The 25,625-nt window shown below is 39.4% G+C and overlaps 1 protein-coding gene across 2 annotated transcripts in view; it reads left to right on the top strand.

The window, feature by feature from the left end:
• The window catches only part of grb10b (growth factor receptor-bound protein 10b), a 75,111-nt gene that overhangs the window by 17,330 nt on the left and 32,156 nt on the right, over positions 1–25,625 (top strand). For both annotated transcript variants that reach the window (XM_059339245.1, XM_059339244.1), the window contains exons 3-5: positions 8,643–8,739; positions 16,181–16,469; positions 19,241–19,385. In XM_059339245.1, coding sequence (XP_059195228.1) covers positions 8,643–8,739; positions 16,181–16,469; positions 19,241–19,385 — 531 coding nt within the window. The remainder of the gene's footprint in view (positions 1–8,642; positions 8,740–16,180; positions 16,470–19,240; positions 19,386–25,625) is intronic.

Here is a 25,625-nt window from a genome sequence, read left to right as displayed (position 1 = left end):
CTGAGAATTTGTTAGCTGGATGGCGTTATGAAATTTGAACTTTGTCGCTGTACAAACCAGGCGCCTTATTATTTATGTATTTAACATTGGAAACTAATAATAAACTTTCCAAGAAGTGCTCAAGGTTCTGGTGATGGTTTCCAAGAATTCTAAGAAATAGTGAGAGTGTGGATTCAGGTCACTTGCCAACAGTCCGGCCTTTTCCAGCCTACCGTCATCAGCCCTTTAGATGCTCTTAATAGTATATTTTATTAAGGGGGATAAAAGAATGGCCTTTGGGTAATAGTTTGTCCTGTTTAGTCTAGGAAGAACTAAAGAGAGAGTCAGTGAATGGCAGTGATATGGTCATAACATTCCACCACTGTGAACACATTGAGCTCACAAAGAGCTGCAGGGGCACAGACTATTTAAGAGTGTTGGTCCAACAGAGGTACAAAAGCATCTTTTGGCTGACACACCCCCAGGTAACAGCTGCTCTTTTCATTTAGATTCTATGGTTGGCCCATTCACTTTCTCACACACACACACACACACACATACACACACAAAAAAACACTGTACACTAGTACCTTTTGTACTGATGCAGTGGAAATCATATTTCATGTTCTAGTGTAAATTGAAGCTTTAAACAGCTACGTCATTGAATCTGAATGAACAATGAGTAATGGGAAAACAAGTCTATCACATACATATACATTATTAGTTTCCTAAAATTGTTCAGAATTGTGTACCCAACGTATGCAAAGTTTCTGTTAATTTAGAAGATATTCTTCTCAAGCGACAACCTCCAGGCCTGAAAAGAGAAGCCAACATGGAAGTGCTTTAAGCCTGTATTCTTCTAATGGCCAACAGGGGGCGACGCCACCTGTTGCAAAAAGAAGCCTGATTGTATAAACGTCTATGAGAAAATTACTCTACCTCTCACTTGATATATTACCTAAATAAACATTTTCCTAATGTGGTCTCATTGGCTAGTATCAAGCCTTCTTTAATTCAGCATAATGTTTATTATGTAAATTATGGTCCTTTGGTGGTATTCACAGTGAAATAGACAATGAAGCAGGATACGCTTTAGGGCGTGGCTACCTTCTGATTGACAGGTTGCTACCATAGTGTTGTCTTCTATTGCTCCTTTTGTCTTCAATCTTGAGCATTCGGTTGAACTAGAAGACAGTCGACAGGAGTCGGCTGTTCATTGTTGCACCTTGTTTACCAAGCTAGCTAAGTAGCTAGCGCTAGCTTATAACTTAGCTCTATCGTCTAAATATGCTTACTTCTGATTCCTGGCCAAGATGGCAACGGCCAATATGCTAAACTTAAGGATTCGACGTATGACCTATGTCTCACCAGGTGCAAACACATATGGTCCTTTTGAATTTTCACTCACAGTATTATTGTATAATGGTATATGGATTGGAGAGGAACAAACTCGATTTGTTACTGTAAGCTTTTAGTACAAATTAAGGCCTCTAAACATCAGCTTGTATCCTGATGTGCTCATTTGTTATTGAATGAGCAAGCAGAAGACCTGACCTCTGGATATCAGGTTTTAAGTCTGGTAGATTAGTTCACACCAGCTGACACAGAGCAAAGGCCTTCCAAACATTTGTATTCGGTCAGTAGCCCTATTAGCCTGATCCGAAGTTAGTCTGTTGTCTGCTCGTCATCTGGGCCATGGTTTTATCCATGACCTTTGGCCTCAGAGCTAGAGGACAGAGAGTTCAGCCTGCTCTCAGATCCCAGATCCCTACAGCTTAGAGAGACAGAAACCAAAGATCCACATGGTGTGTGTGAGTGTGTGTGTGTGCGCGCGCGTGTGTGCGTGTGTTTGCTGTAGAGTGAAGTCAGGGTCACTAGTGTGTATATTGATTCTGTGTTTCTGCCTTATTACCTCAGCTGCAAACATTAATCCACACATGTTGTTAAAAGAGCATAATTTTAAATGAGGCATACTTTTAACAGAACAGTTTGAGGAACTAACCCAACAAAAATAAAACTACAGGGAATAAGTCTTGAGTTGAAGCTGAGGTGACACCCCCTGTGGTGAGTCATCATCTAGTGTCCAAAAAAAGAGCTGTGTGAATATATGTAGGCTAATCTTCTCTAAGATACATATATGCTTATTGAAATCACTCTCAAACACACAAGCCCCTTAACTTATTTTATGTTATACTTTAGATCATTTTAATGGAAATCAACTGGGGATTTGCTATTGGCAGACATGACCTATTCCATTATTGGAGGTGGCTTAAAGGCTTTAGAATCTGAATGGAGTGAGGATTCATTTAGTTCTTTCATCTTTGCCAACTGTTTGGATGGGTGCTACTGCAGCTACAGTATACAGACCTTAATGTACACACACATACACATGCTCAGACACACACTCGCTCGGCTGTTTGCAAAGCATTCAGCTATAACAGATGTACCTTGACTGCTGCTTGACTTGCTGAATGAGAAAACCCATTCACTGTGAAATTCCAGGGTTATGGAAGATTTTCCCTGATAAAACTGCAGCAGCAATTCAAAACAGATTCAAGTGGAGATAACATTCATACTAAACTCAACGGATTATATCGCCACTTTAAGCTTTTTCTCTGTTGTCATCGTGCCCGTGAATAAATGATGGTATGTGCAAATAAAGGTTAATCTGATGTGCTAAAAAATGATTGTTATTGGTAAGATGGTAGCTGGTTAAAGAATTCTTAAGCAGTACCAATAAAATGTTTTATAAGGGTATGTGAATGTAAAACCAACCAGGGCCATGTATAGTAAAACGCAAGTAGTTTACACAGTAAAATGCTGTGTAAGCAGAGTTCAAGAAATCTCTGTATGCCAAAAAATAATATTGTCATGTATAAAAGTTCTGTATGCCCTCCAGTGTATTAAGCTTCCCCAAATCTAAGCTGGATCACTGAATAAACAAGCAGAGTCTAGCAGTTGAGCTCAATTTTTGCCCTGAGAGAGCCTGAGATAGCCGTATTGTTTTATTTGGGGCTAAGCATTAACAAGATTGTACGATGTTTCCCATAACACACCCGTATTCCTAGATATCAGGAGATTCAGATTTTTTTTTGTTTGAGTTTTTGCAATGTGAATATTTAATTGCATTTGTAAGAGGATCATTCCACAAAATGTGTCATGTGTCAGTGTGCATGTGGTGCTGAGGCTAGGGTGATTTAGGGTGAAGTCACTTTCATGCAATTTGTTTGATCAACGTATTAAGTGTTTCTTCATTTACTTTACCCAGTTTTTCCAGTTCAGGGTCATGGAACCATCCCAGATGTGCATTACGTACCAATCCCTTATTTATGAGCAGAATTAATTTCTTCCAGGCAGGATAACCAGGGGAGGAATTATATTCCACAGTTGTCTAAACAAGGGATGTTAGGATACATTCATTGTTTTTATTGATAACATACGGTATATCTCAAGGTTTATGATGCTAAACAGTCACCAACCATCTGTACTCACCCTATTCTGAATTTAGTACATTATTGGTTTTGGATAGGAACCATTGGCAAAAGTCCCACTGAAAAACAAAATCAAATAAGCAACACAGTCCATTAATATTGTAATTTTCCTGCTTTCTTTCTTGTTTATGTGTTCTCTAGACTTCAGAATAACACTTGGTTGATATATTTATACTGCATTTTAAAAGTAGCCAGTGATTATTACAGTAAGAGTACTTACTTATAATGCAGATGTATCTTTACCAAGTCCATTAAACTCATATACCGGCCGATGCCGATACAGATTATTTTGACGTCAGTCTTAACCGATCCCAGATATGTGATGCCGATTTTTTTGTGCCGATTTTTGAAGCCGATATTGTCTTTTCTCCCTCCATTTACGTGATAAAAATGTCTCAATTTAAAACAAAAAAAAGAAACATTTATTAACAAAACAAACAAAACATATTAACAGATGGATAGCAAACAATGTGTATGTTGTTCTAGGCCTGGAGGTGGTGGCGCCTCAGATGAGTCCACATATTTCTTGTGTTTTTCTTTTGTCTGGTATCAGCAGCAGCTCACCAGAGAATGGCAGATGTTGCACCGAGCCTTGCCTGCTGTTGGCTCAGTGAAATGGGCTAATTGATCGATGAACTCACGCACGTATCGGCCAATGCCAATACAAGTAAAAATATGCATATCGACCTCTATTTCAAATTATCTGAATACACAACATAATAAAGGCATTACCAAGTAGAATGGCAAAGGCCAGTGGTGCATTCACATGCTTCTCAGATCGTCCTATTTCCTTAATTTGTAAGACTTTAGTGTCTTCATGTGCTTTAAGTCGTGATGTGGAACTGACATGGACCCTATAAAGAAGATGTGTTGTATTTTAGTGCTTAGAGTGTTTAATTATCATGTTGATGGCTGTTTCCAATATTTGTGAGACAACAAAGAGCAGAGGAAAATGATCAGGTGAGCCATGAAATGTGATCAGTAAACTGATTATTCTGATTATTCCCACACCACATGCAGCTAAAAAATGCCATATCTCACAATGTTAGTGAAAGTGAATAAATTGTGCACCCGCCCTGTGTTTTAGATCTGATCCAAAATGTTATGGGTTCTACCTTGGCTCACACCCTTCCACCAAGTTTATGAAAATGGGGCCAGTGGTTTTTCCATAATCCTGCTGACAAACAGAAAAAAACAAAAACATTACCATCTTGGCGGAGGTTACAATGACTGACATAGCGGTGGGGTAATCCTTTAATAGATCCATTTCAATGAGAAAGAAAAGATGCTAAAACAGAAAAACATAAGTCAGCCAATGTTATGTAAATAAATGTCATAGCCCAGCTTGTCAGTGAACTCAGCTGTGCTGTCACAGCAGCTACAGCTGAGTTCCTACTGTATAAACAAACACTAGAGCAGGCATTAGTGTGACCTCCTGATCTCATTCTGGTTAATTATGTAAGAAGGGATTTCCTCTTGCTGTCTAGTGTTCATGTACGTTGTAAGTGGACTGTCTACAGTAAGTGCTATTTGCTATTGCCAGCAACAATGGTCTGCCAGGTCTTGGACCCTTGAGTAAGATTTCCACATCTTGTCGGCTTTCTGAGAATATTTACTTCAAATCAAATTGAACCATAATGGAAATGTCGTATTGTTTGACTTAAAATGTTCTTACGGACCAAGTCCATTCTCAGCTGTTCATTCAATGGCAAAAGCTTTTCAGTAAGCCAAGTATAGATTCATAGTCAATCTCGGTCACAACATTTAACCTCAGTCCGACCTCTTTTAAAGGCGTAGCTTTGACATACATCTCAGTCTTTTCCTTTTTTGTTGGAGGCCGAATCTTCAGACCTTTGTGTCTTTCCTGCTTTCAGAGCCTTAACCTTGTCTCTAGCCTTCCACTGACCCCTTTTAAGAAGCTGAACCCCTGGCCCCTTGACTTTTATTTGGAGTTCCTTTCAACTTCATCAATATGAAAGGGCCCTTATATGCTACTTGTCAAAACTTGGCCTACCCTCAGTCCTGTTTTGACCCCTCTCTAAGAACTTAAGCAACACGTGTGTGTGTGTGTGTGTGTGTGTGTGTCTGTGTGTGTGTGTGTGTGTGTGTGTGTGTGTGTGTGTGTGTGTCTGTGTGTGTGTGTGTGTGTGTGTGTGTCTGTGTGTGTGTCTGTGTGTGTACTTTTGTGTCTGTGTGTAAAATAATTGGTGTGAGAGACTGAGAAGCAGGAAAGGAAAATACAAGAACGGGGATAAAAGGATAAAAAGACAGAGAATGTTGAAATATCTGCTTTTATCTTCTTATTTTTTCTCCCCTTTATGTGGTCTCAACCTTATAGGCTTCAATAAACCTATAGCCAAATGCAGAGTCAATAGCATGGCTGAGAATTATGCTAAATGGCCAGTATTTATAGGATTAAACCCCCAAGTTAGGATTTCGTCAATTGTCTATAGAGGCATCAAAGGCTGTCTGGGTTTTAGATTTTTGTTGGTAAGATCAACAAAAGGGCTCAAGGTGTGCTTTAAAGTTCCTTTGGTCCTTTTAGTGTGTGAATGTGTGTTAACTCATTTATTCCCAGACAGCCATGCAAAAAAGCATTCAAGACCAGTATATGGTGTGAAAGAGTCCCTACGTTGTTGCTCAGTGGAGCTGAACCATGACCATCCTGTCCTGAATACACACACACACACACACACACATACACACACATGCTGTACCATCCTACCAACCAAACAGCGTCCCACTGCTGTTTGGGTGACTGGCTAGGGATCAGTCACAGTCTGGTAGCTGGACCCCCAGACGGTGTGTGTTGATGACGAGGTTTGCTATGTCATGGGAACAAATGGTGTGATGCGGTGGTTATTTTTTTTATTTCAAAAGCAGGTTAGTCCCATTACGCTCCCAAATCCTTTTTTCAATTCAGCCAAGTCTGGAATGCAAGACAATACAAAGACGCGACAGTGCAATGTAATGATTGGATGCGGTTGGGTTAGTTGGTATAGAAGAGAGGTTGGGGGGGTGGCGGCGGACAGAACCATATGCTGACATTAAACTTCCAGTTATATCCAGTCTAGTCTGACCATAGGCGCCAGTATAGACACCAGAGAGGAACTCTAATGACTTCGACTTCACCGAACATAATCGCTAAATTTTTTGGATTATGTATTGCCAAACTATTTAGAAGAGCTCTTATTTTGAGGGATTGAGTCATCAGAGTGGATTCTACTTCAAGCTTTTTATTCTCACAGTGAGTCAATCCTCTTCGAGCTGCTCATTAAGTCTTAGTGAAGTTACTTCAAATGTCACAGGTGCTGTGAGATTTTTGAAAACATTTTAATTCAGTTAATTCAAATGTTGTTAAAGTCATATTATTATAATATAATATATAGTTATATTGGTGTGTGCGTGTGTCTGTGTCTGTGTGTGTGTGTGTGTGTGTGTGTGTGTGTGTGTGTGTGTGTAGGAAAAGCACATAAAGCTTTGTTTCAGTGATAAACTCTGTTCTACAGAGTTTCATGTTTATGCATGATATTTTGTTAAAGGTACCACTATGCAAGTCTTCTGAAAGGTGATATAGTTGTCCGTCACTTTAAGAGGAAACGGCCTCCTGTGCTCATTGAGGGGAATTAGTGAAAATGTGATTTTGTTCAGCTGAGGCTCAAGTACGACCATGTGGCTGATTAGAGGAACATATCTTTAAATACTAATTTTTGCCTTCGGAGTCTCTGGAAGCAACGAAGATCACTGAAATTGATGTAAAAAAAAAAATCAAGCATTTTTCATAGAAAATTAGGCGGAATGATATATGTGGAAAAGAATTTAGGCCTGCCTGCATTGTCTGTCACTACTGTAAATGAGGCAGAACAAGCAACTGCTTTTATGGCCACCGCATCAGAGGCCTGCTGTGTAACAGAGACTCAGAGTTAGGAGCAAGAACAGTGTGTGCTTCCTGCTCCTCAATCAGCTATGTTTAGAAAAATGACTTTTTTTGTGATTCTTTTTCCCCCAGTTCTACAGTGTTGCATAGCCTGGAAACATGTATGAGAAAGAAAGGTCAAACTAGGACACTGTGTTTAAATGGTATCTTAAATTGCTGGTCTTCTGTGCTCTAAAACACACTTGGCCACTGTTCTTTATTAAAAAAATATTTTTTTCTTTCTCAGATGTTATGCTTAGGGTGGTGTGCCAATTTTGCTATGACAGTTTTCAGTAAAATCAAAATGAAAATACATTGCCTTGCTTACATTATGGCAATATATTGAATCATAACCCCTGAATGATGATACAGATCATGATAATACACAGCCTGAGCTCTAGAGATACAGTAGTGTTCAAAATAATAGCAGTCCAATGTGACTAACCAGATTAATCCAGGTTTTTAGTATATTTTTTATTGCTACATGGCAAACAAGGTGCAGTAGATTCTCAGAAAACCAACAAGACCCAGCATTCATGATATGCAGCTCTTAAGGCTGTGAAAAGCAGTGTCAGCCGTTGACTTTACAAACTCAAAACTATTTTGTACAAACTTTTTTTTGTTTCGATGATTTAGCAATCCTGTGAATCACTAAACTAATATTTAGTTGTATGACCACAGTTTTTTGACCCAGTTGATGTATTCTTTGGCAGATTGTAACCTCTTCTGCACATGCCTCTGCACAGAGGGACTTTTCGGGGGATTCTTGTAAATAGATCAGCTTCACACAGACGTCTTCTAACTGTCACAGCACTTCCGACCCATTTTCCTCAGGCGTTCAAAGAGAAATGCATGTTCAACAAGTGCTGCTTCATCCTTAAATAGGGGCCACCTGATTCACACCTGTTTTTTCACAAAATTGATGACTGACTGATTGAATGCCACAATGTTATTTTTTTAACACACCCCTTTCAACTAATGGACCAATTGCACAGCCTTAAGAGCGTGCATATCACGAAAACTGGGTCTTGTTGGTTTTCTGAGAATCTACTGCACCTACTGGTAAATTGTTTGCATGTAGCAATAAAAAATATACTAAAAACCTGGATTAATCTGTTAGTCACATTGGACTGCTATTATTTTGAACACTACTGTATAACAACACTAAAATACAATAGTGGATTGCTTCTATGCATCAAACAATGTTGATGTCTGTTTTGGTTATTCATTTTTTGTCCTGCTTCTCTCTCCCACAGCAGGACAATATTGACCGGTCCTCCAATCACAGACAAGCTGACCTCATTGGTCCAAGCTTCCAGCAATCGGCCAATCAGAGTTCTCCGAACCATCAAGGTTGGTACACCACCATCAATTGTGTGTCTGTGTCTGTGTCTGTGTCTGTGTCTGTGTCTGTGTCTGTGTGTGCTGATGCTTGCACATAAACCACTCAAATATTCTTGAGTTACATCGGTGTTGTATAACACAGAAGAACATACTTTGTTATACTTTGACATCAAATTACATATGATTTCACGCAGTACTGGGACTTGTCATGTGATATTGCATACTACTGGGACTTTCTGTACATCGACTGTGTAACATAACCTTGCTGTGTATTTCATATAAAAGAGAATACAGAAAGGTCATAGAAATTACCTGGAAATATGGTACTACTGCTACTTGACCCCTCTCTAAGAACTTAAGCGACGTGTGTGTGTGTGTGTGTGTGTGTGTGTGTGTGTGTGTGTGTGTGTGTGTGTGTGTGTGTGTGTGTGTGTGTGTGTGTGTGTGTGTGTGTGTGTGTGTGTGTGTGTGTGTGTGTGTGTGTGTGTGTGTGTGTGTGTGTGTGTGTGTGTGTGTGTGTGTGTGTGTGTGTGTGTGTGTGTGTACAGTGTGGAGAGCGGCTTGCTGCTCATTATCCTCCACTGGGCCGGGGGTGGGTTGAGGGGGATAATATATATTTGGGTCTCTTCCGCTGTAAACATTTCAGCAGTTCAAAGGGTGATCTGCATGGACACAGGGTGCCATTATAATTACGCCGTCTATCTAATTGTGCCATACAGGGTTCATCCATGACAATCGGAGCATGAGATTTAAGCACAATATTGGCTCAGCATGGGAGGTAAGGGCGGGGAGTCTGCGAGGACACAACGAGTGAATTAGAACGCTTGGCCCCAGCATGGGAAATAAATGGAGCAGAAATTACATTGTCATTTTTCAGGATCAGCCGGGATGGAGGGAACTCAGGACGACCGGAGTGGCAGACGGATGGAGATGACTTTAACTAAGGGACATTTTTGCTTACACTGTCTGAATAATGATATTTTGGACGGATACCCAGTTTTTTCTTTTCTTAACAGCAGATTATGCCAGACATGTGTTGGGAGCCTGATTTATGAGCATGGGTACTGCAGAGCATTTAGATTCTTGTCAGATCTCCTCCACTGTCTTTTTCTTTTTCTTTGTAAATTCCTCAAGGAAACTTTTAAGAACTTTTACCATTTCAGCTACCTCACAAGCTGTGTTACATATGCTGCTCAAAAGTCTGGATCATTTGAGCAGAGATTTATAAATTATCCCCAGTACCTTTGGTCTTATTGGTGAGATTATAATCTTTGCTGACGTTATTAAACTTATTTTCCATTCTTTCATTCATATAGAGCTATAATAGCTACTTGTTGTGCTTGCTATACATAAGTACCTATTAAACCTATTAATTCTAGAGGGTGCAGTAGGGCTTTGTTTGAACAGGACCAGCCATTATTTGACATGTTTGGAATGAGATGATATAGAGCGGTTTATTGTGGCATTTGCAAGACAATATTTGATGTCTACAAATGGAAGTTGCTATACATCATAGTCCCAATATATAATCTATAAAATGCTCATAATATTTTACTGTGGAATTAAGTGTTTTGCAAAGTTTTATATGGTTTGCCCAAATGCAGCCTTTCTTTACTTAACTAGAAGACTGATGGACATGTTGTCCCGAGCCGTGGCATGACACATACTGTGTGTGTGTCCTTTTCAGCCTCTCACAGATGCGATGTCACAGGCTTGTACTGTGCAAACGCTGGCTCCTCTTTGTTGTTTTCCCCCGCCACATGCTAGAGTGACTTCAGTCATATAGCTGAGCTCATTGTCTATAGGGTTACTTGCTCACTGCTCAAAGGCCGCATATGAAATATGGAAATACTCAGAAATGAGGTAGGTACATCCGTCCTGTATCACATCACTACAAGACCTGATGATAAGCTAGGTTTAATAATAGGTTTTCATTTTGTTACTTTAGAATTTACCCTTTATTGGTGGGTAACTGGAGGAAATTCAAATGTGGTTAAATGCTTAAATTCTACTTTCTAAACAAACAATGCTGTGCTGTGGGTAAAAAAAAAAGTTACCACTATTTTTCTGAAATACTCAAAAGTAGTTGTAGTAGTAGTCCTCCATTCAAAACTTACTTATGTAAAAATACAAAAGTACCAGCATCAAATGTTCTTCAAGTATCAAAAGTAAATATACTTGTTATGCAGAATGACCCCACTCAGATTGTTTTATTCATTATAAATATATTATAGGATTATTTGTATTGATGCTATTATGTAAGCAGCATTTTTTGTAAAATTGTAAAATTTTGTAAAGCTCATTTTAACTATTTATTATACTGTTAAGAGGTTAAATTAAAAAAAATAAAAGTAAAATGACTTTAAATGTAAAATATTTATGTTAAATCTCAACCTGAAAAGTAACTAAAGCTGTCAGCTGAATGCAGTGGAGTAAAAAGTACAATATTTGCCTCAAAATATAGCGAAGTAGTAGTATACAGTTTCATCAAATGGAAATACTCAAGTAAAGTACAAGTACTTTACTAAAACTGTACTTAAGAACAGTGCTTGAGTAAATGTATTTAGTTACATTCCACCACTGATTAGTTTATTTAATTTATTTGGAAATAAAGAATAAGGAGGGCAGCAGGCAGTGAAGTATCTGGGACCTATTAGTTCTGAGTTCAGTTACTTTATCTTGTACCTTGAGCAGCATATGCAATACCTTGAAACCTGGACAATGTTCTAGACAAGAGACAAGAGAAAGGGTGGGAAATGGGACTAGGTGGTCTTAACTTTAGGTATGACATCAGTGCCAGCAGAGTCAGTTATGAGTTTAGAGTAGTGCCAACAACTATGAGATAAAAATCACCTAAATGTGAAGGTTATTTCCTGATTTTGTTGGCCAAAATCTCAGAATGTTACGTACTAGGATGAAGATATCTGAGACGAGGCTGTTACATCCTGTCCCGTGCTGTAGCAGACCCATTCATGATGTGTATTTATTTGTCTTTGTGGGGCGATAAGGCTGTGACATTTGCACTCTTTTATTTTGGCTTGCTTGTGACTTTACTGGTTCAGGACTTACCAGAGAATGAGTGAATTTTGGCTCAAACAATAGAGGAAGCTTGGGCAATTTTTTACCCCTAATTAAACCAGTTATAGGTTCTTAGTAGAGAAAAGAGGGGGTTAAACATGTCAGAGCACAAGCCACAGAGGAAATGAGAACAACATTGTCAGTGTTATCATCTGACCCATCAAAGTTTAATTTAATTATATTGGTTATATTAGCTCTGGTTTTTTACAGTCGAGTGAAGGTCAAAGTCTGAGTAACAAATGGAGACATACATGGAGACTATTTAAAAAACACTTGGTCTTATTCTTCACTTTGACATGTTGAACCTCAAAGCTGCCATATTGTAAAAGGTGAGCTTTCCATGTCTTATTCTGAAAATAAAGCAGATCTAGGAGCTATATAAATACTGTACAAGTATCAAAATGCTCAAAACAAAAAAGCATGTAAGCATATTCTAGTACAAACCCAAAACACAAGTATGAACCTGAAAATGAGCATCATATGTCCCCTTTACAACATTAATGTAATAATGCAAGGTGAACCACCAACATATTATAAAATATGGTGTACAGTACAGTTTAGAGATGAAACGATGAGCTGATTCATAGACTAGTTGACTGACAGGATAATAATGGGCGCCTAATAGAAATTAACTGATAATAAAGTAATTGCCAAACATCATCACTTACTTGACACTAGTGCCTGCATCTTAAAATAAAGATTTATTAAGAGGAAGGGTTTGTGGGGCGTTCCCGGTGGCACACCTGGTAGAGCGCATACCACAGAAGCCCAGTGGCGGGCGGCCCGGGTTCGAATCCGGCTCGGAGCCCTTTCCCACATGTCTTTCCCTCTGTCTTCCCCTTTCAATCTCAATATCTCTACTGTCAATAAATGCCCAAAAAATATTTAAAAAAAAGAGGAAGGATTTGTTAAAGAGGTGTTTCTTTCCATTTATTACACAATAAGCACTACATTAACCATGATCTTTTCTCTTTTTAATAAAGCTCTAGCAGTGTTAATACCCCCTTTATATAATGTTATCCTGATATACACCTGCTGCATTCCAAAATAGCAGAGCAACAGCAATTCAGTAGAGATCCCTCTTTAGGTGAATACAGTCTTAAATAAGTTCTTGCTTGCACATCTGTACGATTTTGCTGGTCTATCACAAGAGGGTGAAGGGAGGGTTCTGACCTTCTTTCAGACCAGGGGTGCAGATTTAAATAATGCTCAAAACATGTTGATCTTTACAGTGCAGGGATATTATTCATAGTGTTGGGTGCCATTCTGTGGCTTGGAGGAACCGCATCACAGCGTCACATTCTTACCGTCTGTAGCTTTGTGTGCTATTGTGGCAAGATCTTATAAATGCTGTAATATGGTAAGGCTAGACATGCCATGACATAAAGATATTCATGTCTCTAAAATGCCATGGCTAAGTCATAACTTCTATCCTATGCTGATCTTCTATGGTGGCTCTCCTGCCATAGTTTGCTCCCTGCTCCAAATCTTCATGGCTTTAAATCCTGTGCGTGCGTGTCTTCATGCTGTCTGTGTCATCAATCTGTCAGCCTTACACCATGACGCATACCTTTGTTTGCCTGATTGTGACATGCATAGGTGATTGCGATCATATGACTGATAATGACGCAGCAATCTGCGTGAGTTTATGGGTTGTGTTTCTTTGTATGCAAACCGCTCTGCCAATCCCCATCCAGAGGCCAAACTAGGTCACATTTATGAGAGAACTTATTTTCTCCCACTAGCTTGAGGGTACATGTCTCACCTAGTGAGAATGATGGATGATGTGCAGATGATGTGTTCAGGGTAAAAGTCATTTTTGGAATTTTTGCTTACTTTTGATGTAGTTTCTTGTTTACCCTCATAGCATTTGTGAGGTATTTGTTTGATTATGTTGTCCTAATCTATTTTTTTTTCATTACCTCTGTTGCTAAATGTAAGTAAAGTTGCTCTGTCCTGCGTTCTACCTGTCCTTAGCTTGTGTTTGGCCTCATATGAACCCTGTGTCCTGTGGTATATAGCTCTTTAGCTCTCTAGGCTATCTATAAGTACCTGCTGGAGCTTACCTGTCACTATTAATACCTACAGATTAACCACCTGTGATTCACAGGCACCTGTAATACAGCTACCTGACACGTTTTCAGGAAAAGCTCCTCAAAGGCGACACCTCAGTTTCAACAGGTAGCTTTTAGCATCAGTGCTGGAGTCGCAGCTTTGCTGCTGCATGCAGACATAGGGATGTTTACTAGCCTGCTATCCTGTTATTGTTGTTGCCTCTGGAGCATTTTCTTGTCTGGTCTACTTCCACAAAACCCTATTCCTTGCAAGGCTTAGGGGCTCACTTTGAAGCCAGTGCTTTTAAAACTTCACATCAATCAAATAGCTGTTTTCCAACATCAGCTTTCTGCTGAGCTGAGCAGCGGGACTTTTAGCTGCTTTAGAGTGGCATGACCCTCGCACCACCTCGCATGATCCAGCTGTCAGCTGTCCTGCACCCTGAGCTGTGGGGAAGTGACATGAGTCACACAGTACAGAGCACGTTTTAAGCCCTGGAGTTGTGACAGCAGCATGATGAAAGTCAAAATATGGCGCTGAATTTGCTTTAATCCATTCATTCATTCATTCATCCATTCATTCAATTATTCATTCACGACTTTGTTGTTGAACTATTAGCTCTGGCTGCAGTTTTTGTATATGCTGAAAAGGATGAAGCGAACAAAATGTCAGCCTACCTTCATCCATCCTTTTTCAGATTTTTTCATTTAGTCATTAAGAATAAGACTCTTATTTTGTATTATAGACTGAGATGATAAACAATCAATTTATATTAAATTTGAAATAACTATTTATCCCACGAGCGACAATTATATTTTACACAGTGAATACAAAAACATGCAAACATGCAAACACACCAAGGAGATAAAAATGAGGAATAAAATATATAATTAAATAATGTTGCCAAAACTTGATTGACAATAAATGATCAGAAAAGGGCAAAGAAAAAGTCAGATTGTGGAGGGGGGTGAACAATTTTCAATGGCGGTTAGCGGTTAGTGGTTAGTTTTAAAAATAGGTAAAACATATATGCCTAAAATAAAAAAAATACAAAATGGAAAGCAGTTACATTGCCACTTAACAACAAAATGTGCATTCACACTTTTTTGACACTTCTTTTTCTCTTTAGTCATCCTGAGACATATCTAATTAGTCTTTTAATCGTGTATTGGGTTTAAATAAAAGGCATGTTATTAATATCTGTATGGGGTTCCTTACATGAAGCCAGTGCCTGTACTGTACAATTAGAGCTTGTCTCCCCCTAGTGGTCTATTTATGTCCTACAGTACAGTTGAGTTATCATGATCCAGAGATTTGATGATAAATTCATGAGATAGATTTATTTTTCATAATGAAGAATTATTAATCACAAGATGACTCACCAGTGCAGATTGTACTTTAGAAAGAGCAAAGTTATGCACCCAGTTTACCCAGATGATAAAACTTTCACAGCAGGAACCAATTAGAGAGAGAGCTCCCCTTCAATTGAGCTCACTTCAAACTTTGATACAACATGCTCCTGGAGTCAGTTGAAAAATTCTCTTCATGAATTTAAATGGGCTGAGAGGGCTTTGAGGATAGATTCCCCCTCTGAAAAAGAATTCCACATCCTGCTTTTTAAAAGACCTTTTGTAAGCAGAATGTTTGATACACGCGGCGAAGTTAGAGCAGATGCTTACAGTGTGGTGCCTTCGCTGTGAACCCCAGTGGTGTGAGTTGAAAAGTGTTACAGGCAGGTTTGTGCTTGTACCTGTGATCCCTGGAGATTTGGCTCACAGAGCAGCACAATGTACGTCGTCAAGATAGTCTTGCTGATTGAGCACTCTCGCAAAACTGGTTACCACTGTGTGTGTGTATGTGTGTGTGTGGTGTGTTTGCATGCCAGTGTTTTTATTTCATTTTTTTTTAGTATTACTTAGAATTAAGGTGGTGCAAAGTGAGGTCAATGGTTCAAATCCTGGCCACAATGAAATGATAGAGAAACTGAAATAGAAAGGGAAAGTCCCAACAATATCCAGGGACTTAACTTCTTTTTTTGTGTGTGCCTCAACTATTTGAAACCAAAAGCAGCAGGCTTATAGGACTTTCATTTTTCTTTTATTGTGTTTTATTGCATTTCTGGTTTGATTTTTTTTTTTTTTTGGTGATGTTTTCTCTTCCACACTGTTTTTTGGGTTCACTTGTCCTCAGCGGTTTTGAACCTTCTTCTCTGATCCACTTGACATGTCGTGCACTCGTCATTTAAGGTTTATTTTGACTCCCAGTTACTTTTTAAATCCAGTCACTGACGTGTTTCTTTTCTATCCATCTCCTCCAGAGGATGACGTTGATTTAGAGGCCCTGGTGAATGATATGAACTCTTCACTGGAGAGCCTGTACTCCACCTGCAGTGGTCAGCAGTCAGAGTCCACCCCGCTACTGCACAATGGACAGACCTCTTCCTCACACCACCATCATCACATGCAACACAGCCATCCTCGGCAGGGTCAGCACTCACACCCACTAAGCCACGTCTCCCCGGAGCCGCCCTCCTCCTCCTCCTCGTCTGCGGACTCCCCCCAAACCAGCCTCCGTCGGTCACAGCCCATGCACATCCTCGCTGTCAGGTATGTGCCTCAGTAAATACACATATCCATGTTGCTATATATCTTTGCTCTCTTCAGCAGCCCATAGTTGGATGGGTTGTGTCGCAGGCACCAGACTGCTATGACAGACGGCTCTTAATCTGAATGCACAAAAATGTACATAACATGTACATGGCTGCAGGACGGTAAAGTAAGTTGTGTTAGTGCCCTTTAAAGCATCACAGTGAAATAACCAGCATCACAGAAAAACACTGAAGGACTCCCAGTTGAATGTTAATATGACACTAACAAGGAAACAGTAGAGAAAGTGTAAAAACAGAAATTTTCATCAGATTTTCAGGAACATTAACCAAATCTTAAAACATTGATGTTTCATCAAAATCACTTTATTCTAACTGTCTCATTTAAAATGTTGCACAAACGGGGAGCCACCAACCAGATCCTGTGAAAAAAAAAAAAATTCTGCACTCCTTAGTGCAACTGGGAAGCTTTGAATGACTCAACAGACATGAAAGGCAGAGGTTGTAACAATTTAAATAGTTCACTATGTATAACATTTGGAGCCCTATGTTTTATTGGTTACACTTGTGGGCACTTGGAAAAATCTTCTAAAAATTCCATTTTTTTCTAATTTTTTGAAAAATAATGCGCTATTGGCAGATTACTCTGAAATAAAAATAGTTGTTTGATGCTGCCTTTATTTAATGTATTTAACACATGAAGAAATGACATTTTTTAATGAGCTGTTCATTAGTAATATGTGCATTTATCCAGTGTTTTGCAGTGACATTTAAACACATCTTAGGCAACAGTGGCTGCAGGGAGTATAACGTTGCACATTAGTACATGGTTTGTGAAGCCCTGAGGGGGATTTTGGCTGTCGCTATCTTGTGTCTTTAGAGGCAGAAGTGGACAGATTTGGACAAAAGATTGGAGCTGAGGAGGAGGGTGCTAGCTTGGTTAGCAAGGTGCATCTGTTATTCAGAATGAACAGCTGACTCCTTGGGGTGATTTTTAGTACAACTGATTTTTAGACCATCAAAATGTCTTAGATGAACTGAAAACACATTGTGAAAGGGTCAAAGTTGTATGACAAAAACACACTGTGCACTGTGGTCACAATGTAGCTGCACCCTAAGGCATACCCTGCTTCAATGTCTATTTTACTCTAGATAGAACCATCATTTACTAAATGAAATTCATGCAGTATTGAAGAAGACTGGAAACTTTAGTTTAAGGTCTCAAATATTTACTGAGGTAATAAATCAAGTGAGAAGTAGATCCATAATCTCATGGACTTCGATACAGCCAGGCTTCTTTTTGCAACCAGTAGACTCGCCCCCTGCTGGCCATGACAAGGAATGCAGGTTTACGGCACTTCCACATTGGCTTCATTTATCAGGCCTGGAGGTTGCTGTTTGAACCATACACGTACACCAGCAGTTAAAAATCTACATAAGACTTTAATTGTACATCTGCAAACATACACACACACAAGCTCGGGCAACAGAAGTACGGCATTAAACTTTAAGCTACAGTAACTCCTTCCAGCCTCATACATTTGCAGAGGCATAGCCACACACACACACATGCACAGCTCTTGGAAAAGAAGCCTCTCACTCCACACTATCATTCCTCACCACCCTCTCGATAATTGGGCATAACGTTTCCTCCCCGCTCCCTAACTGTAGCCTTTGAATGACCCGTTCCTCCTTGTCACTCCCTCTTTGTCTCAAACTGCACCAGCAGGAGGAGAAAGGTAAAAAAAATTCTCATTTATTTTAGCACCCAGTGCAAATGTCTCTCTCAATTTGAAGAATAGTAGCCCATATTCTGCCTAAGGCTGTTATTGTATGCATTCAAACGTTGGTATTCTCACTGACTCTCTTACACACACACATACACATACACACACACACACAAAAGCAACAGAAGTATGGTTGCATGCGTACAGTGAACACAAACACAAAGGCATTCACAGCAGAGCTGGTGTCAGCTCCTATTATTCGCCTTTGGAGTTTATGACAGAAACAGAGGCGGGATGATCAGGTAATGGAGTATTCTGTCTTATGAGCTCTCTTTCTCTCAAACATACACAGTCTCTGGCCCTGAAGTTCTTATTATTCAGGGCTGACCTCTGAGTAACCCTGCTCTCAAGCTCAGATGGGACAACATCAAAAGGCCCGTTCCCTTTTGAACTCACTGGGTTCTACAGAGACAGTTTGATAGAGAAAGAGAGAAACAGACTAAGAGAAAGAGTCTCCGGCAGTGATTCTGTGAGCTAGCCATCTAGCTAGAATTTCACAAACTGTCTACCCGTTTTTTATTAAATAAAAATAGACTGAATCCTGAAAAGTTTATGATCAGCTGTCAAATCATCATTCTTCTCTCCAACCACAAGCTTACACTGTATGTGCCTAATTTAAAAACTGCTTTAAAGTGATGTCTTGATTTAATATTGATGTGTGATAAATATTGCAGAAAATTAGCTGGCACGCTGCGGGGGTCTGTGATTTCCAGTTGCTGGGAGACTGTTCATTATGGCTAGATCAGATGGAAACAGACATGAGCCTGGATACTGTACAGCAATGCTTTATTCATTCCAACTCTCTCTCCTGCACATATTTCACATGTGTCAGCGGCTCTCATTTCAAAGTTCTCCCATCTCACATTTCAGGAGGCTGCTCCAGGTCACAACCTGAGACTTCAGTTAATGTTTTTATTAGGGAACACAAGCTAATTCTAAAAGTATGTTTGACCACTGTATGAATGTCCCTCTGTCCTGTGTCCAGGAGGTTGCAGGAGGAGGAGCAGCAGCTGAGGACATCATCCCTCCCGGCCATCCCCAACCCCTTCCCTGAGCTCTGCAGTCCAGCAAGCTCCCCTGTCCTCAGTCCTGGGTCTCTACCTCCTGGAGAGCCTTCCACTGGCAAATATGTAAGTCAAACCCCACAAACACTCATTAAGGTGCACATTCACCATTACTAGTATGTATATTAGTAGCATATTGGCTCTCTATTCTTCATAATAAAACACTTATTAATGTCCTTTTTCTGCAGGATTCTGCAGCTACTAGGCCATTAACTAAGAGTGTTTCCTTAATGACCTCATAATCACTGCTTATTAATTGTAAGTAAGGTAGTTGTTGTACATTAATTATAAACTGAATATGCTTTATATGGGCCTTATAAGGTTGTAGCACCAATAGACTGAATAAAACATGAACGTAGTCTCCGTGACAACACCCACAGGTTGCCGAAGAGCAGAAATCTTGGCAGTTCCTGTCTCCTCCTAACTCCCAGATTATCCCAAAAAGGTCCCAAAGACATGGCGTGGGAGTGAGCTGAGGGGGGCTGAATGCAGCAAAGGGCCACTGTAAGGGCAGCCTGTCACTAAAAATGGCCATGCCCTCTATTATTCATAACCGTTCATATACATTTGTAACAGACTGTAAACATGTTTGTTTTTGCTCTAAAGCTGGCCATTTAACATACGTGTCAATGAGGTTTGAGTCTCTTTAGGAGCCAGCCTCAATTGGCCAATTGAGGAATTACAGTTTTTGGTTTCACTTTTCAGCCCTGGAGGTTACTGCTTGGTAGCACCACAGGAGAAGTCCATGTCCTATAATAACACTTAATAAATATGGTCTTTTGTTATGTATTAAAGCACAAAACTACCAGTGTTAATAGTGTCGAAATAACAATAAATTAAGTTTTCTTATTGAGATTATGTTTCCCATTTTAAAGTGTCGTCTTGCTCATAACTAATTCACTAAGAGTTTGTTTGAAAATATCTGAAGTGGTCCATTAATGAAGGAGAGCTTTGTACTTTGTTCATGTACTACTGACTGGGAATAGATCCTGTGCATATCAATAGACAAGTTTACAAGGGGTTACCCATCACTTCAGAATAGTATGTTAATTGCAGTAATTGTGTGCTATAAGGGATTTACTAAGTGTGAGGAGGAGGCATCTGTAGAAATGGGAACCTGTGTGGGTTAATAAATATCACACTACTAGTGAATTAGTTATAAGCAAGACCTCACTTCAGAATTAGGAACATATTCTCAATTAGAAAAAGTCAGATTAGAGTCAGTTAATTTATATGCAAACGCTTCCTTACTATCAATAGTAACTCTTTATCAATAAGAATGAATTATGCGATTATTGAGTTTGAACTCTTAGTTAATCGCCACATAGTTGTAGAATATGATCAGGTAAAATAAGCCACTAATAACTTTAAAATGACTAATAAGGAGCCAATACTACTGCTACTATTATGCATATGTGTATAATGTGGTACCTCAAGGAGACTTTTCAGGAATTAAGAAAGCTACATTTTTCCCAGCAGGGCTCTTGTGGGTTTCATATTTTACTACGCATTATAATTTGGTGTGGTTGTCTTCATACGATATGGGAGAGCATGTCAGAAAAACAGGATATGAGGCATCAGCTGATTTTGATTTACTTTTATGTTGATAACTGACACATGTGTGACTCAAGTTACTTGTTTTGAACGCTGCAGTATTTGAATATCGTAAATCAGCTGTATTTAGTGGTCAAGTGCGTTGGACATAAGCATGTAGGAATTTTTCCCTGCTCTACATCTGCCCTATGTTTTGCTCATCTGAGGCGTGTTGATTGCTTACATGTGACAGCACAGTGCTGTACAGTGCATGTGTGTGCTCAAGAGGGTTTGTGGCTTTGTTTGGGGAAAAAAACATGAGGTAAAGTGTGTGTGTGTCTGTGTGTCTGTGGGTCTGTGTACCTGCACACATGGCTGCATTTCTGTATGTCTGGCTGTTTTTGTGTGTTCATGTGTTGACAACGATTTAGGGACTGGTCTGGTCTATTCCTGGAAGTCGGAGTCCCCCCATCGTCACTGTTAATGATCTTCACATGGGGCCAGCCAATGCTGGTTACAGTAACATACCATCTTACAGTAATGTGAGGGCGGACTATTTCTCATAAATACTCTCCCTGGCTATGATCCTGGCCTCTTCTGGTCATGGCTGTTATGGTACGAGATCATGGACGGCAGTTCCAGTTAGGTCGTTACTTGCCATAATGCAAGTCTGAGTTTAATGCGACTTGCTCTGCTTTCTCAAATGTCGGCTCATAAATCACTGCTGAATTGATAAACCTGTGGCATCCAGTAAATGCTTTAGGAGTTGGGAAGTTGTGGCTTTGAATTACCATCTGTGACATAAAAAAGTCTCTAAACGGTTAATGTTGGACTAAGTTTTGAAAGATTAGATTTCACTAAAGTCTTCACAAGTGGGAAAGTTGTCTCCGTCTTTGCGGGAATGTCGCAGGCTTGAATTACTGACTGTGGCATACATTCAAAACTGCATTGTAAATCTCAGTTCATACGGTTAAAAGGTCAAGAATTAATGTCTTGCTAAGTGGTTATGAGTTTTGTCTTGAATTACTAGCTGTGACATGACTTTGGCTCTGTGTAAGTAAAACAGGCGTTTCTGGTAAATATTCAGAAACCGATTTATTAGACTGGGTGACCTGCTCGGGACGGGAATGTTGTTGGTTTTTGAATTCCCAGAAGGCCTGTTAAGAGTGCAGTATAAACCAGGAAGTGGAGTGGGACATTAAAAAGAGGTGCAGAGAGTTGGAGATCAGCAGCAGAGGTAGATTATTTCTGTGACCATACAATATGAAGAAATATCTGTAAAAGTGTGCTTCTTGACCTCTGCTCTGTTTGAGGCAACTAGATGTGTCTTTGACCTAGATCACAGTTATGCCCCACATCACAGCAATCCTGTTTCCAGACCTTTTCATTTAATTTCATTCAAACTTGTTGTGTAACATGAGATTGTTTTTAACCAATTTCTTTTATTAAGTTTAGTTCCAAGAAGTCAGTCACATTAGGGGATAATAATACATTCACTTGAGAGAAAAAAAATATTGTGCTTGTTTTTTCCTTAATTAATAAGTTAATTACCTCAGAATTCTGAGAAAAGTTGTCGTGTAAAAAAATAAATAAATGTGCTCTTCCCGGAAGTAATTATCTTATCATCTAATTATCTAAAAAATAAAAAGGAGGATTTTTTTCCCGCAAAAAATGTTTCTCAGAATTCTGACATAATTATCTTATTAATTCAGAAACACAAGCCAAACATTTTTTCTCAAGTGAATGTATTATGCTTCTCTAGAAGAAGAATGCACAAGAGTGTAATAAACAAATTTGACATCATGTATTGAAATATTGCCGCACATCTGCTCACAATGCTCTAAAATCTAAATATGGCTCTAAAGGTAAACTGTTACTAGATATAGAAAACTTTTCATTGTTTCAGTGCTGAGAAAGAGCTGTGTGAAGTTGAATTCTCTTCATGTGTGTTTCCCCTGTGTTCTCTGTGCTTACACTCCTGTAAACTTGTGTGAGTGTGCAGCAGTGCATCCATCACTCAAATTCAAATGGCTGTATTTGTTTTTTTAGATGCATGTCTGTTTGCATTCACATCTGCCGGTTTGTCTTTGTGAGTTCTGTAAACTATTTACAGCATTGGCAGTGTCTATCCATTGTTGATGGCAATGGAAAGTATGTCTCATTGTGGTTGTCCTTCAGTGGAAATTCAATTCAGCACCTTTTCAGCGAGAAAAAAAAACAACCCAAAACAACTCTCCTGCGGAGCCGTCTCATCACACACATGCTTTTGGGGTCCAGAGGCATGTGGAACAGTGCTAATCCTGCTTTCTTGCAAACATGCCTCCATTGAGTGGTTCAGATCTGCGGAGGAGTGGTGGTCCGCAAGGTTATAATAGTTTTGGATTTTTCATCAGTTTTAGTTTTAATTTCGTTGTGAATTTTTGTTTTCAAATTCAGTTAGTTTAAGTTAGTTTTTAGAGTGAGTTTTCTAGTTTTAGTTTAGTTTTTATTAGTTTTAGTGTTAGTTTTAGTTTTTTTTGTAATGGGCTATATGTTGGGTGCGTGATTCAAAGAGGTCATAATAAATGTTTCCTTTGGTTTATCCATCTCAGCCCCAATAAGGTTATTAACTCTTACAGTTCCAGGTGTTTTGAATTTTGGTTCTAGTGTAAACATCCCAGTCTCAGTAAACATATTTACCATGTGTTGTATGTTCAAATAGAAACACTGAATTATGAATGAAAAAAGTTGACCAAAACGAAAACTAATGACATTTTCACTATAATTTTAGTTAGTTTTGTAACCACGCAATACAGTTTCAGTTAGTTATCGTTTTTTTTTAAAAACTCTAGTTTTTATTTTTATTTCAGTTAATGAAAATGTTTTTTCAATTCTAGTTTTTGTTATTTCGTTAGTTTTCGTTAACTATAATAACCTTGGTGGTCCGTTAAGGGTTTGACAAGTGGGATAGTGGGCAGGTAAATTATTGCTCTCAGCCCACTCTCCAAGACCTCTAACTATTATCGCTTCAACCATATGAGCTCTGTTTTGTGCCATTTTTTTTGTCAGTCTAACTTTATCTACTGTATCTACCCCTCTCCCTGCCCTCTAAAACTTCAGTCCAGTCAGCCAGCCTGCTGGTGAGAAGTTTCTCTGTTTTAGTTTATTGAATTTTCCAACCTCCAGGCGCGTTCTGACAGACTCTCATACTTCTGTCCCTCTGTTCCTCCTTACCTCACTCCTTGGCCTCTTTACAGGAGGCATGAGGACGCAGCGCTGGGCTGTCAGGAATCACTGGGCAAGCTGTTTGACATGGCCATATGACTCCCAATTACCTCACTTTCCTCCGCTCTCCTCTCCCTCCTGTCTTCCTCCATTTCCCCTCCTCTCTCCAGCGTGTCCTCATAGCTTCTTAAAGGAGATAAATAGACGCAGTATGTTCAGTAATTTGAGATAAACAGAAATAAAGCGCAGTGTGATGTAGTCGTTCGTACCGCAGGTGATGCTGTAGAAGTTTTCTGATGTTTTTACACCAGATGCGTGTCAAACTAGATCTTTAAGATGTTATTTTGACGTGTAGCATCAATGAAACACACAAGGCCAAATCACAATGAATGCAGTTGGTTGATTTGTGAGCTCCAGGATGATTAAGAACACTGAACGAGGAAGCTGCCATCTATGAGCACTGGCACCTCTCCAGTGTGCTATGTGTGAAAGTGTGGACAGATGGGCACATATCCTTTGAAAAACGGACTTCCTGTGCCTGCTAAGAATTACTACAAACAAGAAATGGGCTTTATGTAATACTAAAACTCCATACATTCCATAAAGAGCCAACTAGTCATAAAGCAGGTATTACAACCACGCTACATTTAGAAAAAAATACTTGGAGTTCGGCCTGTGTAATCTATGTCGTGCAATGGAAAAACCTATAAGAACAAGGCAGTTAGCTAGTATATTCATTAATTTTCTCAATCCAGGTTCTTGACAGTTTGTCCTCAGTAGTGCAACAGAGAAGGCTGTTATGTGCTTACTTGGACACTGTGTTCCCATAGCTGCCCCAGTCATTCTAGTGTGGGAACACTGATTTGATCACTGGGTTGCCAGATTTTGCTGGATTTACTGTACTTGGACTGGATGTCCTGTAGCTCACTGTGCTCTATGGTATGGCAGGATCCTCGGGCCCTGTCTCAGCCTCTCTAGTCTGTGTTTTATTATCTTTCTATTGGACCTTCTATCTCTGTATGTCTTGGACTATATGCCAGTGTTTATCTTCCTGCCAGTCACAAAGTCTTCCTCCGTCATCCCTCCACCCTTTTGTCCTTCACTCTGAACTTTTAGTTCAACTTTCCTGTTGATCTTAGGTAGTCAGGAGTACTGTGCAGCATGCCCTGAAACAAATTAGCTCACTAGATGAATACTTATTCACACATGATAAAGTCAGAGGCTGAAAATAGCGCATGGTGCCAGACGAGCAGCGGAGGTTGGGTTGGCACTAATAATGTTAGCAAATGAGCTGTTGGTGCTCAGTGCCAGCATCCTCGTCCTGCTGCACGTCTGATTAAAAGATAGGGCTTTCTGTATCATGCAGGTTTAAGAAAAAAAAAAAAGACATCTACAGAGATATGTGCAGTATATAATCAGGATGCAGAATTGTTGCTTCCATAATTGTATTGTAAAAAATTACTCTTTATGCGCTGCACATATTTACTTAAAAACCCATATGTAATATAAATATGTTGAAATATGTGGAATATTTTGACTCGAGCTGGATGTCTTTTGCTATATCAAGAT

Source organism: Centropristis striata, chromosome 8 (assembly GCF_030273125.1).
Source record: "Centropristis striata isolate RG_2023a ecotype Rhode Island chromosome 8, C.striata_1.0, whole genome shotgun sequence".
Classification (NCBI taxonomy): Eukaryota; Metazoa; Chordata; class Actinopteri; order Perciformes; family Serranidae; genus Centropristis; species Centropristis striata.
Note: the sequence above shows the minus strand (reverse complement) of the source record. Positions and strands in the feature narration are given on the sequence as shown.